The sequence below is a fragment of the Mesoplodon mirus genome (assembly GCF_964341445.2).
Source record: "Mesoplodon mirus genome assembly, chromosome: 8".
In the NCBI taxonomy this organism is placed as follows: Eukaryota; Metazoa; Chordata; class Mammalia; order Artiodactyla; family Ziphiidae; genus Mesoplodon; species Mesoplodon mirus.
The window spans coordinates 46,525,241-46,548,088 of record NC_138984.1 but is presented as its reverse complement, the minus strand read 5'-3'; the positions used below and the strand labels follow the sequence as shown (position 1 = coordinate 46,548,088).

The window sequence follows — 22,848 nt, the reverse complement described above, 5'->3', positions numbered from 1 at the left end:
TTTAGGTGTAGGGTTAGATTGTTTATTTGAGATTTTTCTTGTTTCTTGAGGTAGGCTTGTATAGCTATAAACTTCCCTCTTAGAACTGCTTTTGCTGCATCCCATAGGTTTTGGATCATCGTGTTTTCATTGTCATTTGTCTCTAGGTATTTTTTGATTTCCTCTTTGATTTCTTCAGTGATCTCTTGGTTATTTAGTAATGTATTGTTTAGCCTCCATGTGTTTGTGTTTTTTCGTTTTTTTTTCCCTGTAATTCATTTCTAATCTCATAGCATTGTTGTAAGAACAGATGTTTGATATGATTCCAATTTTATTAACTTTACTGAGGCTTGATTTGTGACCCAAGATGTGATCTCGCCTGGAGAATGTTCCATGCGCACTTGAGAAGAAAGTGTAATCTGCTGTTTTTGGATGGAATGTCCTATAAATATCAATTAAATCTGGTCTATTGTGTCATTTAAAGCCTCTGTTTCCTTATTGATTTTCATTTTGGATGATCTGTCCATTGGTGTAAGTGAGATGTTAAACTCCCCCACTATTATTGTGTTACTGTTGATTTCCTCTATTATAGCTGTTAGCAGTTGCCTTATGTATTGAGGTGCTCCTATGTTGGGTGCATATATATTTATAATTGTTATATCTTCTTCTTGGATTGATCCCTTGATCATTATGTAGTGTCCTTCCTTGTCTCTTGTAACATTCTTTATTTTAAGCTCTATTTTATCTGATATGAGCATTGCTACTCCAGCTTTCTTTGATCTCCATTTGTGTGCAATATCTTTTCCTGTCCCCTCACTTTCAGTCTGTATGTGTCCCTAGGTCTGTAGTGGGTCTCTTGTAGACAGCATATATATGGGTCTTGTTTTTGTATCCATTCCGCAAGCCTTTTTTTTTTTTTTTTTTTTTGGAGCATTTAATCCATTCACATTTAAGGTCATTATCATTTAAGGTCATAATTCCTGACAATTTACTTAATTATTTTGGGTTTGTTTTTGTAGGTCCTTTTCTTCTCTTGTGTTTCCCACTTAGAGAAGTTCCTTTAGTATTTGTTTTATAGCTGGTTTGGTGGTGCTGAATTCTCTTAGCTTTTGCTTGTCTGTAAAGCTTTTGATTTCTCCTTTGAATGAATGAGATCTTTGCCAGTTAGAGTAATCTTGGCTGTAGGTTCTTCCCTTTCATCACTTAAATATATAATACCACTCCTTTCTGGCTTGTAGAGTTTCTGTTGAGATACCAGCTGTTAACCTTATGGGAGTTCCCTTGTATGTTATTTGTCATTTTTCCATTGCTGCTTTCAATAATTTTTATTTTTCTTTAATTTTGCCAATTTGATTACTGTGTGTCTCAGCATGTTTCTCCTTGGGTTTGTCCTGTATGGGACTCGCTGTGCTTCCTGGACCTGGGTGGCTGTTTCCTTTCCCATGTTAGGGAAGTTTTCGACTAGAATCTCTTTAAATATTTTCTCTGGTCCTTTCTCTCTCTCTTCTCCTTCTGGGACCCCTATAATGCGAAAATTGTTGCATTTAATGTTGTGCCAGAGGTCTCTTAAGCTGTCTTCATTTCTTTTCCTTTTTTTTTCTTTATTCTGTTCCACAGCAGTGAATTCCACCATTCTGTCTTCCAGGTCACTTATCCGTTCTTCTGCCTCAGTTATTCTGCTATTGATTCCTTCTAGTGTAGTTTTCATTTCAGTTATTGTATTATTCATCTCTGTTTGCTGTTCTTTAATTCTTCTAGGTCTTTGTTAAACATTTCTTGCATCTTCTTGATCTTTGCCTCCATTGTTTTTCTGAGGTTCTGGATCATCTTCACTATCATTATTCTGAATCTTTTTCTCAAAGGTTGCCTATCTCCACTTCATTTAGTTGTTTTTCTGGGGTTTTATCTTGTTCCTTCATCTCTTACATAGACCTCTGCCTTTTCATCTTGTCTATCTTTCTGTTAATGTGGTTTTTGTTCCACAGGCTGCAGGATTGTAGTTCTTTTTGCTTCTCCAGAGTATACTTTCTTTTTGAGTGCAGTGGAATGTTTACAAAGATACATCATATCCTGGACCATATTTTAAGACTCAGTAAATTCCAAAATTAAAAACTTTACAGAGTATATTCTCTGACTATGAATTGTCAAAATGTTTTAAATCAAAAGACACTTCACATAATAATAGCTCAAAGAAAGTTCACAAGAGGAATTAGATTATTTTTATCTGAATAGCAACAAAATATCAAAATTTGTAAAAGACAGTTAAAGCAGTACTTAGAGGGATATTTATAGCTTTAAATGCTTCTATGAGAAAAGATAAAAAGATTAAAACTAATCATCATGCTCTTGATCTTGAGGAGTTAGAATAAGAACAAATTTAAAACAAAGTAAAAGGTAAAAATAATAATAAATTATAGAATCGATGATGTTGAAAACACAATAAAGAAAATTAATAAACCAGAAGTTGGTTCTTCATTAAGGATCCTCTAAAAAGACAGATCAAGGACAAAAATAAAGGAAAACACAAATTACCAATACCAGAAACAAAAGAGTGGATATAAGTACAGATGCTATAGTCTTTAAAAGGATACAGAGAGAAATATTATATAAGTATTATGCCAGTAAATTTGGCAAGTAAGATGAAATTGATGAATATTTGAAAAACTTGATTTAATGAAACTGGGGAAATAACATTTAAAATATTTAAATATTTAAAAAAATCTCTTGACAAGTAAAATAACAGACCCAGATAGTTTCACTGTTAAGTTCTATGAAAAAAAATTATCACATAGATGCAGAAAAAGCACAAAATTCAATCCAATTGATGATAAAATTCACAATATCCTAGGAGTAGAAAGGACGTTTCTTATTCCAATAAGGACGTTAAAAATCCTGCAGGTGACATCAAAATTAATGGTGAATTATTGAATGCTTTCCTTTAAGATTGGGAACAGGGCAAGGGTGCTTATTCTCACCACCTCTGTTTAGCCTGGTATTAGATGTCTTAGATGGTGAACAGTTAGTAAAAGAATCAAGAGGCATAAAGATTGGGAAAAAAAGTAAAACTATCTTTTTCACAGATGTAATATGAATTTTTACAAAGTAAGTCATGTGAAATCTATAAATTACTATGATTATGAAGCAAATTTAATCACAAGAGAAAAGGTTAATATACAAAAATTTATTGCTTCTGTCTACTAGAAAAAAATAAAAATCTGTTTACTAATGCATCAACAAACATGAAATAATTAAGATTTTTTCAAGAAGATATGCTGAAATCAACAAACTATTTCAGAAATTAAAGAAGACCTAAAACAATGGGAGAGAGATACCGTATTTATATGTTGGAAGGCTCAATTTAGTTAAGTGGTCAATTCCACCAAATTGATCTGTATATTCAATACAATCTTTATCAAAATCACAATGGGATTTTTGGTAGAAATAGAAAATTTGTTTTAATATGGTAATATAAAACAGTGCAGAATAGAGAAATTAATCTTGAAAGAAAAGACCAACGTTGGAAGACACATTTTACCTGCTTTCACAGGGTACTTCAAAGAAATCATTATCAAGATCAGGTGATATTGATGTAATGGTAGATAAATAAGAAATGAACTAGATTGTAGAGACCAGAAATATCCACACATATGTGGCCAATTGATTTTTCCACAAATGTGACAAGACAATTTAATGGAGAAAAGATGTCTTTGATAATTGGTATTGGAACAGCTAGCTAAATATATGAAAAAATAATACTTAAAAATTAGTTCTTACTTATGCTACATAAAAATAACTTGAGATGGATAATAGATACAAAAGTAGAAGCTTTTATAGCCTGCTGCAAAACTTTCATTAAACATAGGAGAATCTCTCTATGAACTTTGAGTAGGCAATGATTTCTTAGAAATGACCCCCAAAGCACTAAATATAGCGGGAGAAAAAAATGATACGTGGGACTTAATCAAAAGTAAACATTTTCTACTAATCTATAAACAGTATTATAAAGTGAAATGGCAAGTCACATACATATATCCGAAAAAGGGTTTGTGTCCAGAATATATAAAGAACTAAATATCAATAATAAAAAGACAAAAAAAACTAATAAAAAATGGGCAAGAGACTGTCTTCTACAGGGAGTTCATGATGAGCAGATAACAAAGGCCAATGATTACATGAAACCTGGCTAACATATTATTCAACAGGGAAATTCAGATTACAAATACATTGCAATAGCATTACTCATCCAGTAAAATGACTAAATTAAAACGATGTCAATATCTGATGTTGGTGAGAATGTGGAGCAGCTAGAACACTTTTACTGCTGGTGGGTATGTACAATGGTACTTTGGAAAGCAGTTTGGCAGTTTCTTATAATGTTAAACATAGACCCATCCTATGATTTAGCAATTCCTTTCTAGGTATTTACCCAGAGATATGAAAACATATGTCCACAAAAAGATTTTACAAGAATGTTCATAACAGCTTTATTTATAACTCAGGACTGAAAACACCAGAAATGTCCCTTGATAGAAAAGTGAAAAATCATTTGTAGTATATTCACTGGATGGAAAGTAATCAGCAATAAAACGAATGATACATGTAACATCTGAGAAATTATAAAAGAAGACCGATACAAAAGAATATATACAGTATGGCCCATTTTTATAGATACAAGGACAGGTAAAACTGATCTATGGTGAGAAATTTGAGCAACGGTTACCCGTAAGAAATTTGATTTGACTAGAGGTAGGCATAGGAGAACTTTCAAGGATGATAGAAATATTCTATATCTGTAATGATATGGTGGTTATATAGGTATCAAAACACACCTGATTGTACAATTATGGTCTGTGCATTTCATTATATATAAATTTTATCCCCTACCCCCCAAAAGTGTGAGGCTTGTAGAGTCAGATATTTTGAATTTGAATCCAGGTTCTCCTCTAACTAATTATCAGATTTTAGGCAAGTTATACAACCTCATAGAATTGCAGTTGCATAAGTACTGTGGGAATAATAATAACCCCCATCTCACAGAGTCATGAGAAGCAAGGGAGGTAATATATGGAGAATATTTACCAGGGAGCTAAATGCTATCTTAATTAAAAAGACATGTCTTACCATAAAAAGAGACTATGGATTTTAAAAAATTATTATTGTAAACAAATAATTAATAATGAAGTCAAATGTTATTAGTGATGAATCAACCATATTACCATTTACACAATTTTCCATCCTGTACACGTTGAGTATTTGAAGAAAACACATTGTCTTATTAAGAAGACACATTGAACTCATTTTAACTTTTTAGTATTATTTAGTATTCCTTAATATAGCTTATTTCTTTTCCATCTTTGTTGTAAGACAGATAGTCCTCATATATAATTTTAGGCATATATTTTTGCATTTTTTGGTTTATTGGGTTAAACACTATAAATATTTATTATGGCCAAATGCCTTTTTAAACAAATAGTAAACTACAAAAATAACAGTCTTAAGTAATCTAACCTTTATTAATAAAGCATATTTTCAATTTAGGTTGCACCTAGGAATCACAAAATTTTAGGATTTGCAATAGATTAGTGAAAGCAGGACATTTTCAAGATTTAATGTTGCTACCAGTTGTTATGTTAACTGGAGGTGTTATATTAAATATGAAATATTTCTGATGCATTAAATCAATTAATGCCTTTACCAAACTTCTTTATAATGTTAATAAAGTAAATAAATCTTTATTTACTGTTTACACTGTTCCCAGTAAGACACTGTGATACCAGTTGAGATATCAATGGAGAAGGAATGAGCTGGTGGACTTAGGATATTTGTGGCAGCTTCTAGTTAATGGACCAGAGACTGATAATTGTTTATGAGGCCAAATTCAGGTGACAGATATATTTTGTTCAGTCGGCACTGTGTTTTACAAAAATATTGTTTACTGTCACTTAAAATTGGGAGCTTTCCATATGAATATTCAGATTTCTGACCTCATCTCACATATTTAAAATCGACAACTCTTGGTTGGAATTGTTCATTTCCACAAGCCAAAAATTAACTGGAACTGAGTAACAAGTAGTTGCTTCCTTTAGAGAGGGCATCCATCAGGTTTTCCACAGACACCACCCAGCCAACCTCATTCAAGTTACTGCCAGGCTTAATAAACCCTCCTCACTAAGAAAAGGAAATAAGTAGCAAAGCAACAAGAAAAACTGCAGTTGGCACTATGCTTTTATTTAATAGGCACTAAATGTTTGAGGAAGGGAGGAAAACAAACTAGGGAAAAAAATGCTATGATAAAAGAGATGAGAAGTTGGATAGGACTCTTGCTTCCAACTTCAACAGCTATTCATTTAATTGCCAAAACAGTTCTTTTTTTATGTTGTGCATGGGTAGGCTTTGAATTATTATGTTAGCATAGGCTACTTTGCTCATTTACTACACGTCTACCCCTAGACATTGCCCTTTTGAAATACCTCATGTTACCGTTTTTCTTGATTCAAAGAATAGTCTGACATATTATTATTAAAATGCAAATCTTTGTTTGGTTTTTACAAAGGCTGAAGAGATAACTTTAACAATTGGCCAAGCATTTGACCTGGCGTACAGGAAATTTCTAGAATCTGGAGGAAAAGATGTTGAAACAAGAAAACAGATTGCAGTGTTACAGAAAAGAGTGAGTAAACTAAGCTTGTTCTTTCACTTTTATGTGATGTAAGTACAGGGAAACTTGCATATCATCAAAAAAATTTAGAAGGCCTGCCATTAAATTCCCCCCACACTGATTGGAACTGCTTTCACTGTGTTCCTATAATTTTTCATTCCTGATCCCCTGCACAGTTTTTAACCATTTTATATTGAATTCCCACAAGAACTTTGTGTTCTCATGTGACTTTGCTTCACTTCCTGATGCTTCTCATGGGGATCAGAGCAGCAGAAGCAGCAGATGCTGGGTAAGTGGTTTCCCATGCAGATCAGATTCCTTTATAATTAAATTACCCCCTTTCTCCACTCTCTTCAAAATCATCATAAGCAAGTTTCACTGTCTTGCAGTTATACTCCAAGATTATGGGTACAGATTGCACAATGCTACAAGAAAACACAGAGATGAGGTATTAGAAACATGAAATTTGCACACACATAAAAACATATTTTCAATTTAATAATATGTCTTTCCAGTGACCTAGAATTCTATGATATATCCCAAGCTTTATCAAAATAAATTTCTCCCCTGTGCACAAAAAAATACATTAAAATTTTAAATAATATGAAATCCTATTCATTAATATAACCAATTTAACAGCCAATATTTTCCAAGAACAAATGTCTGAAGATTATTCAATAACCATTTGCTTTTTAGATTCAAGACTTAGAAACAGAAAATATGGAACTTAAAAACAAAGTACAAGATTTGGAAAACCAGTTGAGAATAACCCAAGTATCAACATCTCCAGTAAGTATATAGAATACGTGCATCTTTTCCTTAGAAATAAGATTTCTTGGTGATAAAGCATGCCTGGATCATCAGTTCTTCAGTATTCCAAATAATACTCTGGGATCAGTCATTTTAAACTAAATGTAGCTAGAGATACAAGGTGCTAAATAAGATTAATTTAAATGTTAAAATTACCTAGGTAGCTCAGATCAGAGTTGTTTTTCCATGTTGCTCTTTTCTCTTTTCTAGAATAATTCAGCACTCAATTTGATCTTTTCCTCTTTGTGACATAATCTTCTTTCATTCCAATTGATTACTATTTACTAAAGTTGATTTAATGACTGAAGCCAATCTGCCCTTGGAGTACTGAACTTCATTATAGAAGCTGGACTGTTAACACGATCGAATTGGTTTCTTATATTACATAGCAAGGGCTCCTACTGGGAGTGACAGAGTTATATTTCACACACTAAAATCTGTGGTAATCTCTTCAGACAACACTCAGTATTTTTATAGTTAAATTATTTACTTTTGGTTTATCACAGATTTGAAATCATTTTCTCATCTTAAGGTATGATGCTGTTATTTTGTGATTTTGGCTAAGGGAATTTTTTGAGGGGAGATAGAATTTAAAACAGTTGATATTTTTTTCTAGGCAAAATATACTTAGGAATTTTATTCTCTTTTAGAATCATCTATACTGATATTGTCCATTAAAATGTATATTTTATTTTACATTTAGAAATTTTAATATATAACTTTTGGCATGATCCTATGAACTGAAACACAATTATAGCATTTACAAACTTCTGAAAAGAATTTTTTTGCAAATTTTCATTTGCAAGTGGATTTTGGTTCAATCTCTAGGCTAACTCAATGAAACCCCTTAGTATATATATGTATATAAATATATTTATTGCTATCTACTATTAGAATATTTCACCAGTTCATTACCATGAAGAATGTTTCTGTAAGAAGTTACATTTTGGGTTTTAAATTTGGTGTGCCATGGAAATGGCTCAAAAAACTATTTTTTCTTCTAAACTCACACTTTTCCATCTTCCACACTGAAACAGTTGGTATTTCCATTGCTTGGCATATAGTTTGTGACAGTGGGGTTGAGACAGCCAAGGTGAGAGAGGTTGGGAGTGAGGTTCCAATGTTGCACAGTGTACCTCTGTAATGCACAGTGAGGTGCTGGAGCATCCTCTTCAAGTTCTGGCTTTATTATAATATCACTCCCTGTTTTTTCTCTTTACTATGATCATTATTTGCTTCTCATCAAGATGATATTTTCTTGCCTTCCCCATCGCAAGGAACAGAACATCAGCTCAAACTGTTCAACCTTCAGTCCCAAATGGAGCAACAATTTTTAGGTCTTGTTGAATGTCTCGTAAACCATCCTGTGAAACAGATTAGGAGTATAAAGATAAATGAAGGAGAAGTTACTTTTTCAATGAGTCTTAATAAGGTAGTTTTTGCTGGAATTCATTGCACATGAAAAGTAGCTTTACTTCAGTCTTTATGTTTTCAAAGGAGTAAAAATAAGATCCATCACCATTTTGGGTGCAAAACTAAAGCTTATTCATTATGTAACTTCTTTCTGTAGAAAGAGAGCTAGAGGTATCATGTTAAGGGGCATGGTAGATTTGGGAAGAGCAGAGAGGTTTGGGACATGTTGATAGGACAGCACATCTGTCTTTTATCTCCTGAAAGCAGACACTGACCTAGACTAGCACTGGGACAACTGAGAAGGTGGGTCAGGGTTGGGGTTATGTGTGTGCACTGGTGATCTCACATGGTTACTAAGTCAGCTTCAGAAATGGCAAAGGGCAGGAAGAATGAAGAAATGACACTCTCTTCAGTTTCCTGGACCCTCTGGCCTAGGTAGCCATTAACAAGCTGTGAGCTTGAAAGTTGTTATGTAAATGAGCACAGACTATACGTGAGTATATTCATTTATTCAACAATTATCATTGGTAGAGTCAGTTATATAAAAAACAATAAAATTATTCAAATAGCCAGTTATTAGAATTAACTCTCCTAAAGTTGTCATTTAATAATTATCATAGGCATTGTGTTCGTCTCAGCACTATGTCTCAATAGAACACTTAAAAGACTATAACTAAAAGGTTGAATTAAAAAAAGAGAAATAATTTTCTCTAAATCATTCTTTTGCACTTAATACACATGTGTAGAAAATTTATTGCCTTATTGATCATTATGCAACTAGCTCAAATTATAACTTTGCAATTTACTTATATTCTTTTGTCGTAGTAATATCTTTGTCTATATTTTCTCTTTATTTTAACTTTTAAAAAATTACTTGTCTCATAACTTTTCAGCTCCTAAAGTCTCATTATGTGATTTTTGAAGTTGCTGATGCATCTTCAAGATTAAAAAATATAATTTGATTCTTAAAAGAAAGTGAACTCAACATTTTTAAATTGCTAATGATACGTGATTAATTCAAATGGTTTTGAAGATGCTGTTATAGGTATTTATTGACTTGTTTTTAAATTTTTTTTGAAGAGAGTATGCACAAATATTTTTTTGCCTTTCATTTTCAATTTTAGTTATGTAGCTGAGAAATAAATTAATATAACACTAAGTCCATCTATATTTCAACCTGTTAAAATGATCTCCCTTTTTTTCTGATATTAAAAATAAACTAAAATAAATTAAATTAAATTACCTACAATTATTTAGTAAGTATGAAATATTGCCATGCTCTTAAATATCCACTCTGCTGAAGGTTTGTTAATGATTCAAACTATTGATATTGAACTTGAAAAATAATGAAAATTCCAAGTAATTAAGATATAAATTTATAATACATGTACCTCTTGTTTAATAGCTGGCAATGGGTCTTCAGTAAAGCAAATTTCTGTAAAGTTAGAAATGTTTTGCATACGTTCTTTCTTATGAAATGTGAGCATTAATTTTACAGGACACACAACTAGGACACCAAGTACCTCACAGAGTCTAGCAAAATTCATGCACAATAAATAACTATTGGACTTATAACTCTGGAAATGAGATTCTGTAGGTTTTGTTTGTTTGTTTGCTTGTTTTTCTCTCAGAGGACTGAAGCCTAGAATGCTCCAAAATTGCTAAAGTTTTCAGCAGTTTGTTTAAAGGATTAGGCAGCAATTAATATATTAATTGAAGGAGCATGGAAGTAAATTATGAATGCCATTATGCACACTAAAATTACAATATAGGTGGGTTTGTTAATAGGATTAATTTGTCTTTAGATTCTCGATGGGTTTTCAGTGTGTAATGGTGAGAGGAACCCCCAAGACAGATGACTCTTCACAAATGACCAGCCCAAAACAGGCCTTAATTCTCTTGAGAGCCAAATTTTCCTAAGTTGCACAGAGGTAACTCTTTGGCCAACTCCAATTCAGAAGTGTTTCTCTATAAATAATTCACTACTGGGCCTCCCTGGTGGCGCAGTGGTTGAGAGTCCGCCTGCCGATGCAGGGGACGCGGGTTCGTGCCCCGGTCTGGGAGGATCCCACATGCCGCGGAGCGGCTGGGCCCCGTGAGCCATGGCCGCTGAGCCTGCGCGTCCGGAGCCTGTGCTCCGCAACGGGAGAGGCCACATCAGTGAGAGGCCCGTGTAACGCAAAAAATAAATAAATAAATAAAATAATTCACTACTACAATGTGGTTCATAAAAATAAGTACTTAATACAGTAATTTTCTGAAATATCAGAATTTGCTAGTCAGACAATATAGTCCACATCAAGCAATTGCTAGTCAAAGTAAAATAGAAGATTTATCTCTAATCTTAGCTTAAAATAGTCTCTTTGAGAAGAGGGAGCAAAGAGAACAAAAGTAGGAATGGAATTTTGGGGGTTTTGTGGCATTAAAAGTAATGTAGAAAATGAAAATTTTGTAAATTACTGGTATGGATGTTATTCTTCCTGTCAGTGTGTGATGAAGTAGCAGATAAAGTCAGTTATGGGAAGAATCAGAAAAATAAGAAATATTTTGGGTAAAATTTGATTAGATAACTAAAAGGTCACACCAGCTCTCTACCCTAGTAAGCAGTCCAAAGTTAAAGTTGAATTTCTGTAACATAGAACAATAGTTCAAAGGATCAGGTCTTCTAATAAGAAATTTCAGTCTTATAGATATTGATCTTATTATTCTATATTAAATCATAGGTTAAAAGTGTGAGGCCCTGTTGAGTAGAATCTTCCAGATGGAGAACCTTTGTACTCTAAGGAGTCACTGTGTAGGTGAGAACATAGATGCATTTCTCTAGTCTCCTCAAAGGCACCCGAAGGAAAGGTTGCTATTTCTTAGGTGCTAGCCTGCCAACCACTTACGTCTTATATACATCAATGTGAATTGGTCATTGATTTATTTTGAAGATGCAAACTAATTTTAGGTTCAAGCTTTTAAAGAAAATCTTCAAGAATCCTAAAAAGTTCTTTCAACATTTACAATTGTGTAAATTTTAGTTTTGTTTTTATTTTTCCTAGTCCCGCTAAGTCATCACTGGTATTTTGAAATAGTAGCTTGGTGACATATTTTACATATTAAGATGCATATCACTTTGATTTTTATTTTCTCACATTTGCCAGTTGAATACATTTGATATAGTTGTGATCTGTTATGGCAGCTTGTAACACATTTGTTAAACATCTTATATGACCATATGATATTCTAGGCCATTGGGTTTTAGCAGTATATGAATTGCAGCTGCTATGAAACTTACATAGTATGAGGAAAGACAGGGAGGTGGGTAATAAACCCATAGCTAAATGAATAAATAAATTTAGAAATTTGGATCTTCTATAAGATCTAAATGAGTAAATATGAATAAAATAAAATAGAGCAGAATCGAAGAGAATGGGAGCTGTTTTTTAGAGACAGTGATCTGGGAAGCACATTCTGAGAATGTAGCATTTAAACTGAGACCTGAATAAAAAAAGTTAGTTAATACAAAGGGCTGAAAACAGTAATAAGAACTTTGCACCTGGAGCATCGTGAAAAAGAGACAAAAAAATTGAAGAGAGTCAGAGGCTAGATTTTATAGGGCCCTGTAAGCCATGTTTGTTTGTTTGTTTTCTTTAATTGCAGTGAGAAGTTACTCAAAGGTTTTTAACAGGAGATTTGGGGATCAGCTGGCTGCTGTATGCACCATGGGCTGTAAAGAGGCCAAACTGAGGTCCCTAAAACTGTCTAGGGGGCTTCCCTGGTGGCGCAGTGGTTGAGAGTCTGCCTGCCGATGCAGGGGACGCGGGTTCGTGCCCCGGTCCGGGAAGATCCCACATGCTGTGGAGCGGCTGGGCCCATGAGCCATGGCCACTGAGCCTGCACGTCTGGAGCCTGTGCTCCACAACAGGAGAGGCCACAACAGTGAGAGGCCCGCGTACCGCAAAAAAAAAAAAAAAAAAAAAAAAACTGTCTAGGAAGCTATCTCAGTAGTCTAGGAGAAGGAAAAGAGTAAATTGGCCTAGAATTCTATCAGTTAGGATGATGTATATAATAGCTTGATATATTTTGGAAGTAGAACTTGCAGGATTTACTGATGGATTGGCTGTGGACTGTAGAATAAAAGAGGGTCAGGATTGCCCCTTAGGGTTTTATCCCGAGCATCTGGGCGGTGGTGTCATTTTCCAAAATAGATGTGACTTGGGGGAGGTGAATGATAACCAATCAGTAGTTCATTTTTGCTCATGTTACTTCTGCCTACTGGGTGGCCGACGAAGACATTTATTAAAAGTTTGAGTATTCAAATCTGGAATTCAAAGAAGAAGTCTGGCCTCATGATACAGTACTTGAGTTTAAAAGTTTACTCTTTTTCTATCATCATTTGGACTGTTGTTTATTGTTTTAGTTAATACACCCAGTATAAAGTTTAGTGTGAGATTACAGAGTAGCTTAGTTCTAGCTAAGGAAAACACAATACTTTTTGGTTTTTTTTTTGCTCAGGATTAAAATTAAAAGACCTTCCTAACTACAAAAATGTATATTGTTAGTATATATCCCAAACCCTTTTTTCACTTGAAACCAATTCCTCATAATGAATGAAGGCATACTCCTATTTTTCATTTTTTCATGTGTAAACTGATGTGCTGTTTTTAAACTTGTTCTTAACAAACAATGCTTACAGGTCTCCTAAATATCACTTGAATGATTCAATCTTGGGTTCCTTTTCTGGCAAATGAAATATCCTTGATAGTACCCATATTACATACGTCTGTATCATACTGAAATTGTGGAAATCTTTTCCTTGGTTTTAGAAAGTGGGTCTTCATTTTATACAGTCATTTAGATATGCTGAGTAATTTCTGTTACTTGACTGTGTTGTTTGCTTTTTGCTGTGTTCTAGCGGTTTGGCAATAGATTAGAGGTTAGGTTTTCCACCGTTTGGTACTAATTAACTAGGAACAATCTGATTTCCATTTATTACGTTCACATGGCAGTGCTGCCTGTATTTATATCAGAAAAAAAGGGTTTATTCTGCCCTCCTAGCCTCATGAACGCCTCTGGAAGATTGTTCCATTATAAGATGTGGGCATAGCAAGTTAAATCAAATTGTTCTTCTTCATTCTTGTGTCTGGATGCTTACATTTTACTTTTCTGGCTATAGAAGGTTTTAACCAAATCAGACCTTTGCCAGGAAGTGAAATGGATAAAATTGTAGTCCTAAGAAATGCTGGACTTTCTATTGTTGAGTAAAATAAATGTCTCCCTTTCAATTAAACCAAGTGTTACTGGATAAAATTTTACCTTTACATAATCAACTGTGTGGCCACTGATTAGGCTTGATAGGACAAATTATAACCTAAAATGTGTATTTCATTGTGGGTAAATAAAACTGCCTATTTATCTTCCTCTGGGGTTTCTCAACTGCTATTGAAGTCAAGATGGACAAGAGCAGATTGTGAGAACTCTCAATTGTGCAACAAGCCAAATGTGAATCTTTAAACAAAGGCATAAATTTTAAACATGAACATTGACTCGAGAACGTTTGTTGCCCACAAAAAAATGATGACCGGTTCACAACTTTCACAATTGTTACTTGCACAAATGATGGTTCTAAAGAAGTAAACCCTGTCTAATGGGAAAAAATATATACCTGTATTTCATTCCACTTCTGACCGTGAGGACCTAATCAAGTCATTTGACCTCTTGTTCCAGTTTTCCTCTTTGGGATATGTGGACGATGATAACCATTTAACTTGCAAGATTCTTGTAAGAATGTATAAGATAATAGGTCTTACAACTAAGAGACCAATGTAACCAAACTGTGTATCTAGAAGTCTGACAAAATAACCTACGTGGAGCTATAAATTCTAAATTCTAGAAGTTATTTATCTTTTTTAACACCTTTATTGGAGTATAATTGCTTTACCATGGTGTGTTAGTTTCTGCTTTATAACAAAGTGAATCAGCTATATATATATACATATATCCCTGTATCTCCTCCCTCTTGAGTCTCCCTCCCACCCTCTAGGTGGTCACAAAGCACCGAGCTGATCTCCCTGTGCTATGCGTCTGCTTCCCACTAGCTATCTATTTTACATTTGGTAGTATATATAAGTCCATGCCACTCTCTCACTTCGTCCCGCTTACCCTTCCCCCTCCCCGTGTAATGGACTAGAAGTTATTTTTGAAGCTTATTTAAAAAGTGATGCTGAAAATGTGCCATAATAGTGAACTTCAAAAGAATGAAGCAGCATGACAATACAGAAGGATTTGCTAGAACATTTTACATTACCTTTATATTTCCCCATCTTTAGTGTTTTTTTTTTTTTTTTTAATAATCAAAGTATCTTTTTTTTTTCTTTTTTCTTTTTTTGCGGTACGCGGGCCTCTCACTGTTGTGGCCTCTCCCGTTGCGGAGCACAGGCTCCGGACGCACAGGCTCAGTGGCCATGGCTCACGGGCCCAGCTGCTCCACGGCATGTGGGATCTTCCCGGACCGGGGCACGAACCCGTGTCCCCTGCATCGGCAGACGGACTCTCAACCACTGCGCTACCAGGGAAGCCCCCGAAGTATCTACGTTTAGTGCAGTATTTTTGTTATTGTTTAGATGTATTCAACATTAACTGATAGGATTCAAACGCTTTTATGACATTTCAACATTGTCATATTTAGGCAAAGCTCGGAATTGAAATATTCACCATGGCTTAATGCACCAAGCCTCTACTTACTGAAAGAAAGAGCTATAAAACTACAACAACTATGAATCTCAAATATGGGCACTCATTATTAATATGTCTTAATAACCTAATAACTTCTGCATAATTAACATGCAGTTGTTGAACACAGAATTCCTCATTCCCCTTAGTATAATAATTCAGAGGCTGTGCACCTTCCTGAAGACCAAAGCACTTAGAATGATGAGCATAGAAGGATTAAACAGTAGCGCCATAAACTTCTGTAGGAAACTCCCCAAATTTTGGTCTCTAGCCATCTATCAAAATACTGACAGAAGGCCCAACACAAAAATATCAAACCATTTTCATCTGAACCATGTATTTCATTTCTTAAAAAAATAAATATCCTCAACCACTTAAAAATGGAAGATTAAAAAATGACTAGTTCCTGAACACTTAAATTTAGAAACACTACTCAAGATATTTATCCAGTGCCCCAAATGCCACTGTATGCCATTTAGGGGCTGTAGTCACATATTCTTATTTAATAAGTGTAATAGTTTGGTGCAGAATCAGATGCTATTGAAATATGTCTATATACTTAGATTTCATTCTTATAAGGAATCAGATGTAATATCTAATTCCCTGACTTGAATTATTTCTAAGTTAGGAATGACAAACACAAATGTCAGCAGAGCCCGGGCTGTGGCCTAAATAAATGTGTGAAATGGGCGTGTGGTGGAGTGAGGAGTTGGAAAGCAGACACCAACTTAGAAGGCACAGCTACTTGCTCAATACCAGTCAGTTATTTTTACGCAAGTTTGTGGGTCCACTTTCTTGATTTTCTAACTTCTAAACAAACTCTCTGGATCTTAATGTACAACCTCTTAATACTAACCTGTAAGCAACTGAATCAAGACCTATTTTAAAGACCTATGTGACCCAAACAAAAAATCTTAGTTGACCAAATCTAGATTACTGATGACCCGAAGGAAAATTGTAATAATTAGTGTTAGAGTTTGAAACTTTAGATACCAAAATTATTGATAGATGGCCCTGCTTTACCCTTTTGAAAGTGAAGATACTTCTTAATTGGGGTATTGAAATATTCGATTATTTTCATATTATACACATTCTTCTTTTATATAAGTATACTTTCTCAGAGGAAGTAGAATACAAATATTAACACCATGATAAAACACTAGAGCACTTTTAAGTTAGGTTATGTTGGCCTTTGTGGCACCTGGTAAAGATGTTTTGATGAATACAAGTCATAAAACAATATAGAGTGCTCCCATTTATAAGCCAAATGATACCAAGGACAACTTTCACTTAATACCTTTTTATTTTTTACTCTGTTACAGACATCCTTATCAATTTATAGTTCAAGTTAAAAAAAGTTGCTGTAGTATACGTTAAACAATAAATATTCATTGACATTATATATCAAGTATTCTAATATGTTATACAGATTATTTTAGAAAAACAAAATTTTGTCCACCAGGAGCTTACAGTTGTTACCTATAATTAAGTAAAAGGTGGCCACCAACTACAAAAGTTTACAGTGAATTATATAGACCATGAAATAGATCTTAAAATTATATACATACATGCATACATGTATACATATCTATAGATAGATAGATCACTATAGAGATCAGTAGGGAAACCAATCATTATGTAACTGTATATGCATATTAATAGAGTGATAAATTACATAATTCAGACCATCAGAGACTTGCTTCCACACTGAATTCTTTCCTCAACTTAAATCTGTCACTTTACGCTTCCTTCTTTCCCTCTCTGCTTCCTGAAATGTGTGAAGAGGTGACTCCTAGTTTAAAGATTCTTTCAAAGTTGTTTCTCCTAACTATAATTTTTGTTACAACCTTTCACCATGAGGTTTATCAAAAGCCAGATTTGTGTTGGCTGCCTCCAAGTCCTATTAGTGTTGAAAAATCTCTGCAGTGTGACTTGTAGCTGAGAAGTCTGGCTCCAGGTCAAATCCTCTAGGCCCTATAAAGGCTTTCCATGGCAAGCCTCATGGGAGAAAGCTGCCCTCCTCACCCCAGATTCAGTGCACTGCTTGGAGGAATTTTAGTCAGGGACTCAGCCCCCTTCACCACCCAGGCTGGCCACACTATTATACATTAACTGCATTCCCAGCCCAGGTGCCTCCATTCAGAGGCCTCCTTATTGGAGCCCTTGAACAAGGCCTCTCTTAAGTGCCTCATCTTTTGGGGGCCTTCAAAATACTTTTCTCCACTAGGATTCAGTTTTCAGTATTTTCTACTCTTAGTTCTTTTCCCTTTTCTTCCCTCTGCACTCCCATCTCCCCCTCCCCAAAACAAAACAAAGCAAAACCAGCAGAAACCTTTTGTTCAGGGCTCCCTCCCGGAGAGAGATACTGTCCTGCTTCTGTAATGATACTCCTGACCTTTGCCCAGTGCCAGTCACTGGGGAAAAATGGGACATTGATGGAACCAGAACCTTCTTTCTGGCCTCTTGCTTACACTATCATTGTAAGTGAATAAAGGCTCAATTATTACATACTTTCATTTTGGTTGTTGTTTTAACTGACCACTCTGACATCTGGCCACTCAGCTCAGTACTTGACAGTAGCTTTCCATGATGTAATGGAAATAGCTTCCAAAAGTCATCCAAAGACTGATGTGCAGACCCAGTACAGTGTACTAGTTGCTTATTATTATTTATCTCTCTGATTTACTTGAGATGCTTGACAACACCCTCTGCCCATCCCCCCAGAATTTTACCATTCGGAACTTACTACCTATAGAAAGGACATGATGATTGGAGTCAGATTGTTTTGAATTTTGGTTTTGCTTCTTACATACATAGGAGTAGCTCATAAAGAGTTTATGGGCCTTGATTCCCCTATCTTTTCTATAATATGGACGTAATATTACTAATACTAATACTTCAAACGAATTTTTTGAGGATTAAATCTAAAATGTATGTTGTAGCCTTTTTTGAAAATTCTACAAAGTCTTAACTTATACCAGACTTTACTCCTACTGACATTTTTTTTTCTTGTTGCTATCCTTCCTTTTTCCCATCTCAGTACACAGAGACTCTTTCAGAAATAAATCTTTAGACATTTGTCATTTTTCTCTCCACTTTCTTCCTCTCAAGTCATACTGAATGTAATACTTTATTTAACTATCTAAAAATGTAATATTTCAGTGAAAAATCATCAAATTAAACAATCCAGAATCTGAAGACTCTTGCAATAGGAAAAAAATCTACTCAAACTATTTGTTTTAATTTTAGTAAAGTTGTTTTGAAAGTAGTTATCATTTTCACAAAATATCCTAATACATTTTCATATATACTTTTTTCTTTTCCCTCCACATCTTCTTTCTTCTCCTTAGTATATTTTTCTGTTATTCCTTTACAGCTGCTGCACAAAATGTCTGATCATGAGCAACACGGGTTTCAGAGACGCTCACCTTCTTTCTGGCATAGAACTGATGATTCATCTCCCTTTCTAAATATTTCTTCCATTACTGTCACTCCTGTCAACTCGCCTGATTCCAGACTATCACTGGGACTGTTAATACCACCACCTTCTAAATGTGGCCTTCCCAAGCCAATCAGTGAGAGCAGCATCCCAAGACCTCATGTAATTTGCTAAATAGAAAATGCTTTTTATTATCCCACTTATTTTTTTTAATTCTGCCAATATATAACATTTATATAGTAATGAAAAAAATCAGGTATGTCTTGAATCAATGTGATGTGATCTGGGACCCTTGTGTGCCATTTTTGCATCCTTTGGTCATCTGATATCAGAGAGTTTCTAGTAGAGAGTGGTGGTCCAAATCCACAAAAAGATGAAATAGGACAGGTACTTTCAAAGATCCATCAGATATAGCAACTGGGAAATTAGGCCATTGTTGAGACTGGCAAAAGCTGTTTCAGTAGAGTTCAGCGAAAAGAGCAAAGTCTGGAATGATCTGAGTTGAGGATTGGATGAAGTAAAGGGGCAAGAAATGTAATACCTCCTTCAAGGACCTCAGCTTTGAAGGGAAGGGAAAGAGAAATGAGAGACGAGAGGAGTAAAGAGGCACTGGGTAAAGACCTTTTTGGTTGACTTGTTTTAACAACAGTCAAGATCTGAGTATCTTTATATCTTGACAAAGAGGAGAGAGATGGAAGCCAGGGGAAATTGAGAGAGAGGCTGATTAGGAGAACAAGATTCCTGAGTAGGAGGAAAGAGCTGAGGGATAAAGTTGGCTCCCAGTCTTTGGATAGTATTTGTAACTGATAGACTATCCATTAAAGTTAAAGTAAGTTGCTAAAGAAAGGGAGATGACAGCAATTTTCCTGCATGAAAAAATGTACAAACAGGTTTATTAGCTGAATAGCAAATCTGTCACTCGTTACACACAGTCAGCCTTTTTATCTTCACTACCTGCATCATCTGTGAATCAGTAAATAAATGTATTTTGATAACACGAATTATAATATGAACCACTCTAAGCAATTCTAAACAATGTTCATGTTCTTATAAGAAAAATAAATTTTTCTCACTATTTCTCTCCAAGATGGGAATTCTCTTTCTTTTATATCAATAGATGATATATATATATATATATATATATAAAATAAATTTTTTCCCTATATGACATTCAAAGTGATGATTGTCTCATTCTTACATGACATCCTAGCCCAGACTGGCCCAGATGACTTAATCATTTTGTGATTATAATTTATTTCACAAGGTAGCTATTTATTGAAGAAAATGATGAAGTCTTATTCTAAGAAGAAAAGTCATTGCAATGAATATAATAGTTGACTCCATTACAGTTATAAGTACAAATTAAAATAGACTCCTTAAAATGTTTTTAAAATCATTATCAATTGCTTTTGAATGGTTATATTTAAGATTCATCACTTATGTTCTGTTATTTCTGTCTAAATCTTGTAATCTTGTGCAAACATTACTGAAATCAATGTTTTATATAAATAGTTTCTAACATGTTTTCAATTCTCTGATGTAAGTGGCAATTATTTCTAGATATACAAAAAATCCAACATATCTTTTATATCTGTCTAGAATAGTATTGTCACCATTTTTGCCATCATCTTTGAGAACATTTTTGCAGAGATTTTCTTGCCAATGAGCATTTAGCATAAGTGGTTGAGTCATATGAAATTGCCAATATGTAACTATTTTTGATCTACAGAATGGCAAGTTCATATGACTCAACTGCATTTTTTGTTGTGCTTATATATGTTTTATATGTGTATGAAATATTTAGCATTATAATGTGTCTACATGGAATACTAATTCATGTTATCTTCATTGCAGGCAGGCAATGTGACACCTAAATCTCCCTCCACTGACATCTTTGATATGATTCCGTTTTCTCCAATTTCACACCAGTCTTCAATACCTACTCGCAATGGCACACAGCCACCTCCAGTCCCTAGTAGATCTACTGAGATTAGTAAGCTTTCTAAACAAATCAATATTTTTGCTATATTTGTGTACATTTTAAATGTTTAATTAGCACTTTATGGGAAATTATATATCTTAACAAGCTCACTAAAAATTTTAATCACTGAAGAATTATGTTTATATATATGTGCCAAATTCAGTTATTTATATTTTACTTAATAATTGAGAGTATACTACTAAAGACATCACTATTTGCATTTGAAACTTTTATGAAAAATGATATTTTGGTACAGGGTTAGTTATATTTTAATACAAAACAATTATGTTTATTGTGTTGGGGTTATATTTTTAATGTTTTTTTAATGATTAAGAACAGTCCTGTGGTAATTATTTTAATCATTTTGACTCATCATTTAGAGCTCAGTTTAATTTTTTTTATCATAGAGTATATGGATAGTCTTAGTTAAAGAAATATATAAATCTATGAATTCCATGATTTATTTATTTATTAACCCTATGTAAGTGTTCTTTCTTTGATATATACAAAGCTATAAATGCATTGCTTTTCTGATTTACTTTCCGTATATCTGGAAGGAACATAAAAGTCTCTCTGACGAAGTAGAAAGCATCTAACAGATGTTCATCGTCAATGTCTTGACAATATTTTGCTCTGTGCCCTGTCACAGAAAGTGAAAGAATAGTTTCCAATGGCCATGATCAGTCATCAGGTCTAAAGGGGCACTGAAGAAAAGAGAGTTTTACGTATTTTGCTTTATTGAATCCTCTCTGGTTCACATTTGAGATGTTTTCAATGTAACTCTGAAGTTTTAGCTTAAGGCTGTAAGGTATTTCAGAGCCTATAGTTTATTTGTTTCCCTTGCAGAGCTCAACAAAGTGCATTGCACATTTTAGGTATTCAGTAAATTTCAGAGGACTAATTTGTAAATACAAAGTAATAACATTAGAGCTTTAAAAATCAGTGTACAAAAATATTTCAATACTTTTGTTGAAATATAGTACATTTAAATTCTTCTGAATATATTTTGTGCCAATGCAAAATATTTTTTCAAGGAAATAATCCATAGTATACACGTCGTGGTGTGTTTTTAGAAAATGTTGCCAATATCTTGATATCATAATGGGGTATTTTTTGTCCTTAAGAGTGTCCCAGATCTCTTCCTTTACCACTGTTTTTTACTTCCTTGGACTACATCAGTGTTTTGCTCATTCATGTATTTGATTCAATGGGCATTTGTTTAGTATATACGCTAGACTTGGGTTACATGCTAGAATTTGACATATAAATTAGAAGTGTATCCACAATGTCAGGTTTTAATCCGAGTAGAATACAAATTGAGAAGAGTGAATAGATTTTAAGATACTTAGAAGGAATAATCCATCAGGATGGTAACTGAGAGTTCAAACTCCATTATGATTCAGGATTTTGGACCAAATGTTGTTAATGGGAAAACTAGAGGTACAGAGGGGGAAACTGATGAGTCGCTTTTAAATGTTAGTGAGTTTGAAATGCCTTTGGAAAATCTAGGCAGAGATGGTCAAATAGTTTTTAGGGATTTATTAATGAGAAACTGAAGTAACATCTTGCTATATTTTTTAATGTCTATCTATCCCAAATGCCAGAGTTTAGTAAATACAGCAGTATATCAATAGAAAGATTAGATAGATAGATAGATAGATAGATAGATAGATAGAAATGGAGTTCTGATTACCACTGTATTATATCTATCTATCATTTATCTATCAATCATCTTCTTGTCTATCTATACTAACAATTTAAGGACAGATTGTTCGACTCAGTTTTAATTGTAAAATTGTCTAAAACTGTAATCCAGTGGGGTTTTAGTAATAGGACTTTTTCTTTAAATGA

General features: G+C 34.0%; 1 protein-coding gene across 7 annotated transcripts in view; it reads left to right on the top strand.

Annotated features, from left to right (window-relative positions):
• GULP1 (GULP PTB domain containing engulfment adaptor 1) overlaps positions 1-22,848 on the top strand; it is a 274,219-nt gene that overhangs the window by 241,074 nt on the left and 10,297 nt on the right. For 4 of the 7 annotated variants that reach the window (XM_082630033.1, XM_082630031.1, XM_082630030.1 and 1 more), the window contains 4 exons: positions 6,533-6,649; positions 6,846-6,926; positions 7,334-7,426; positions 20,871-21,009. In XM_082630033.1, the coding sequence (XP_082486159.1) occupies positions 6,533-6,649; positions 6,846-6,926; positions 7,334-7,426; positions 20,871-21,009 (430 nt within the window). Of the gene's footprint in view, positions 1-6,532; positions 6,650-6,845; positions 6,927-7,333; positions 7,427-18,953; positions 19,179-20,870; positions 21,010-22,848 lie in introns of all 7 variants that reach the window. The other 3 variants (XM_082630036.1, XM_082630034.1, XM_082630035.1) reach the window with 3 other exon arrangements.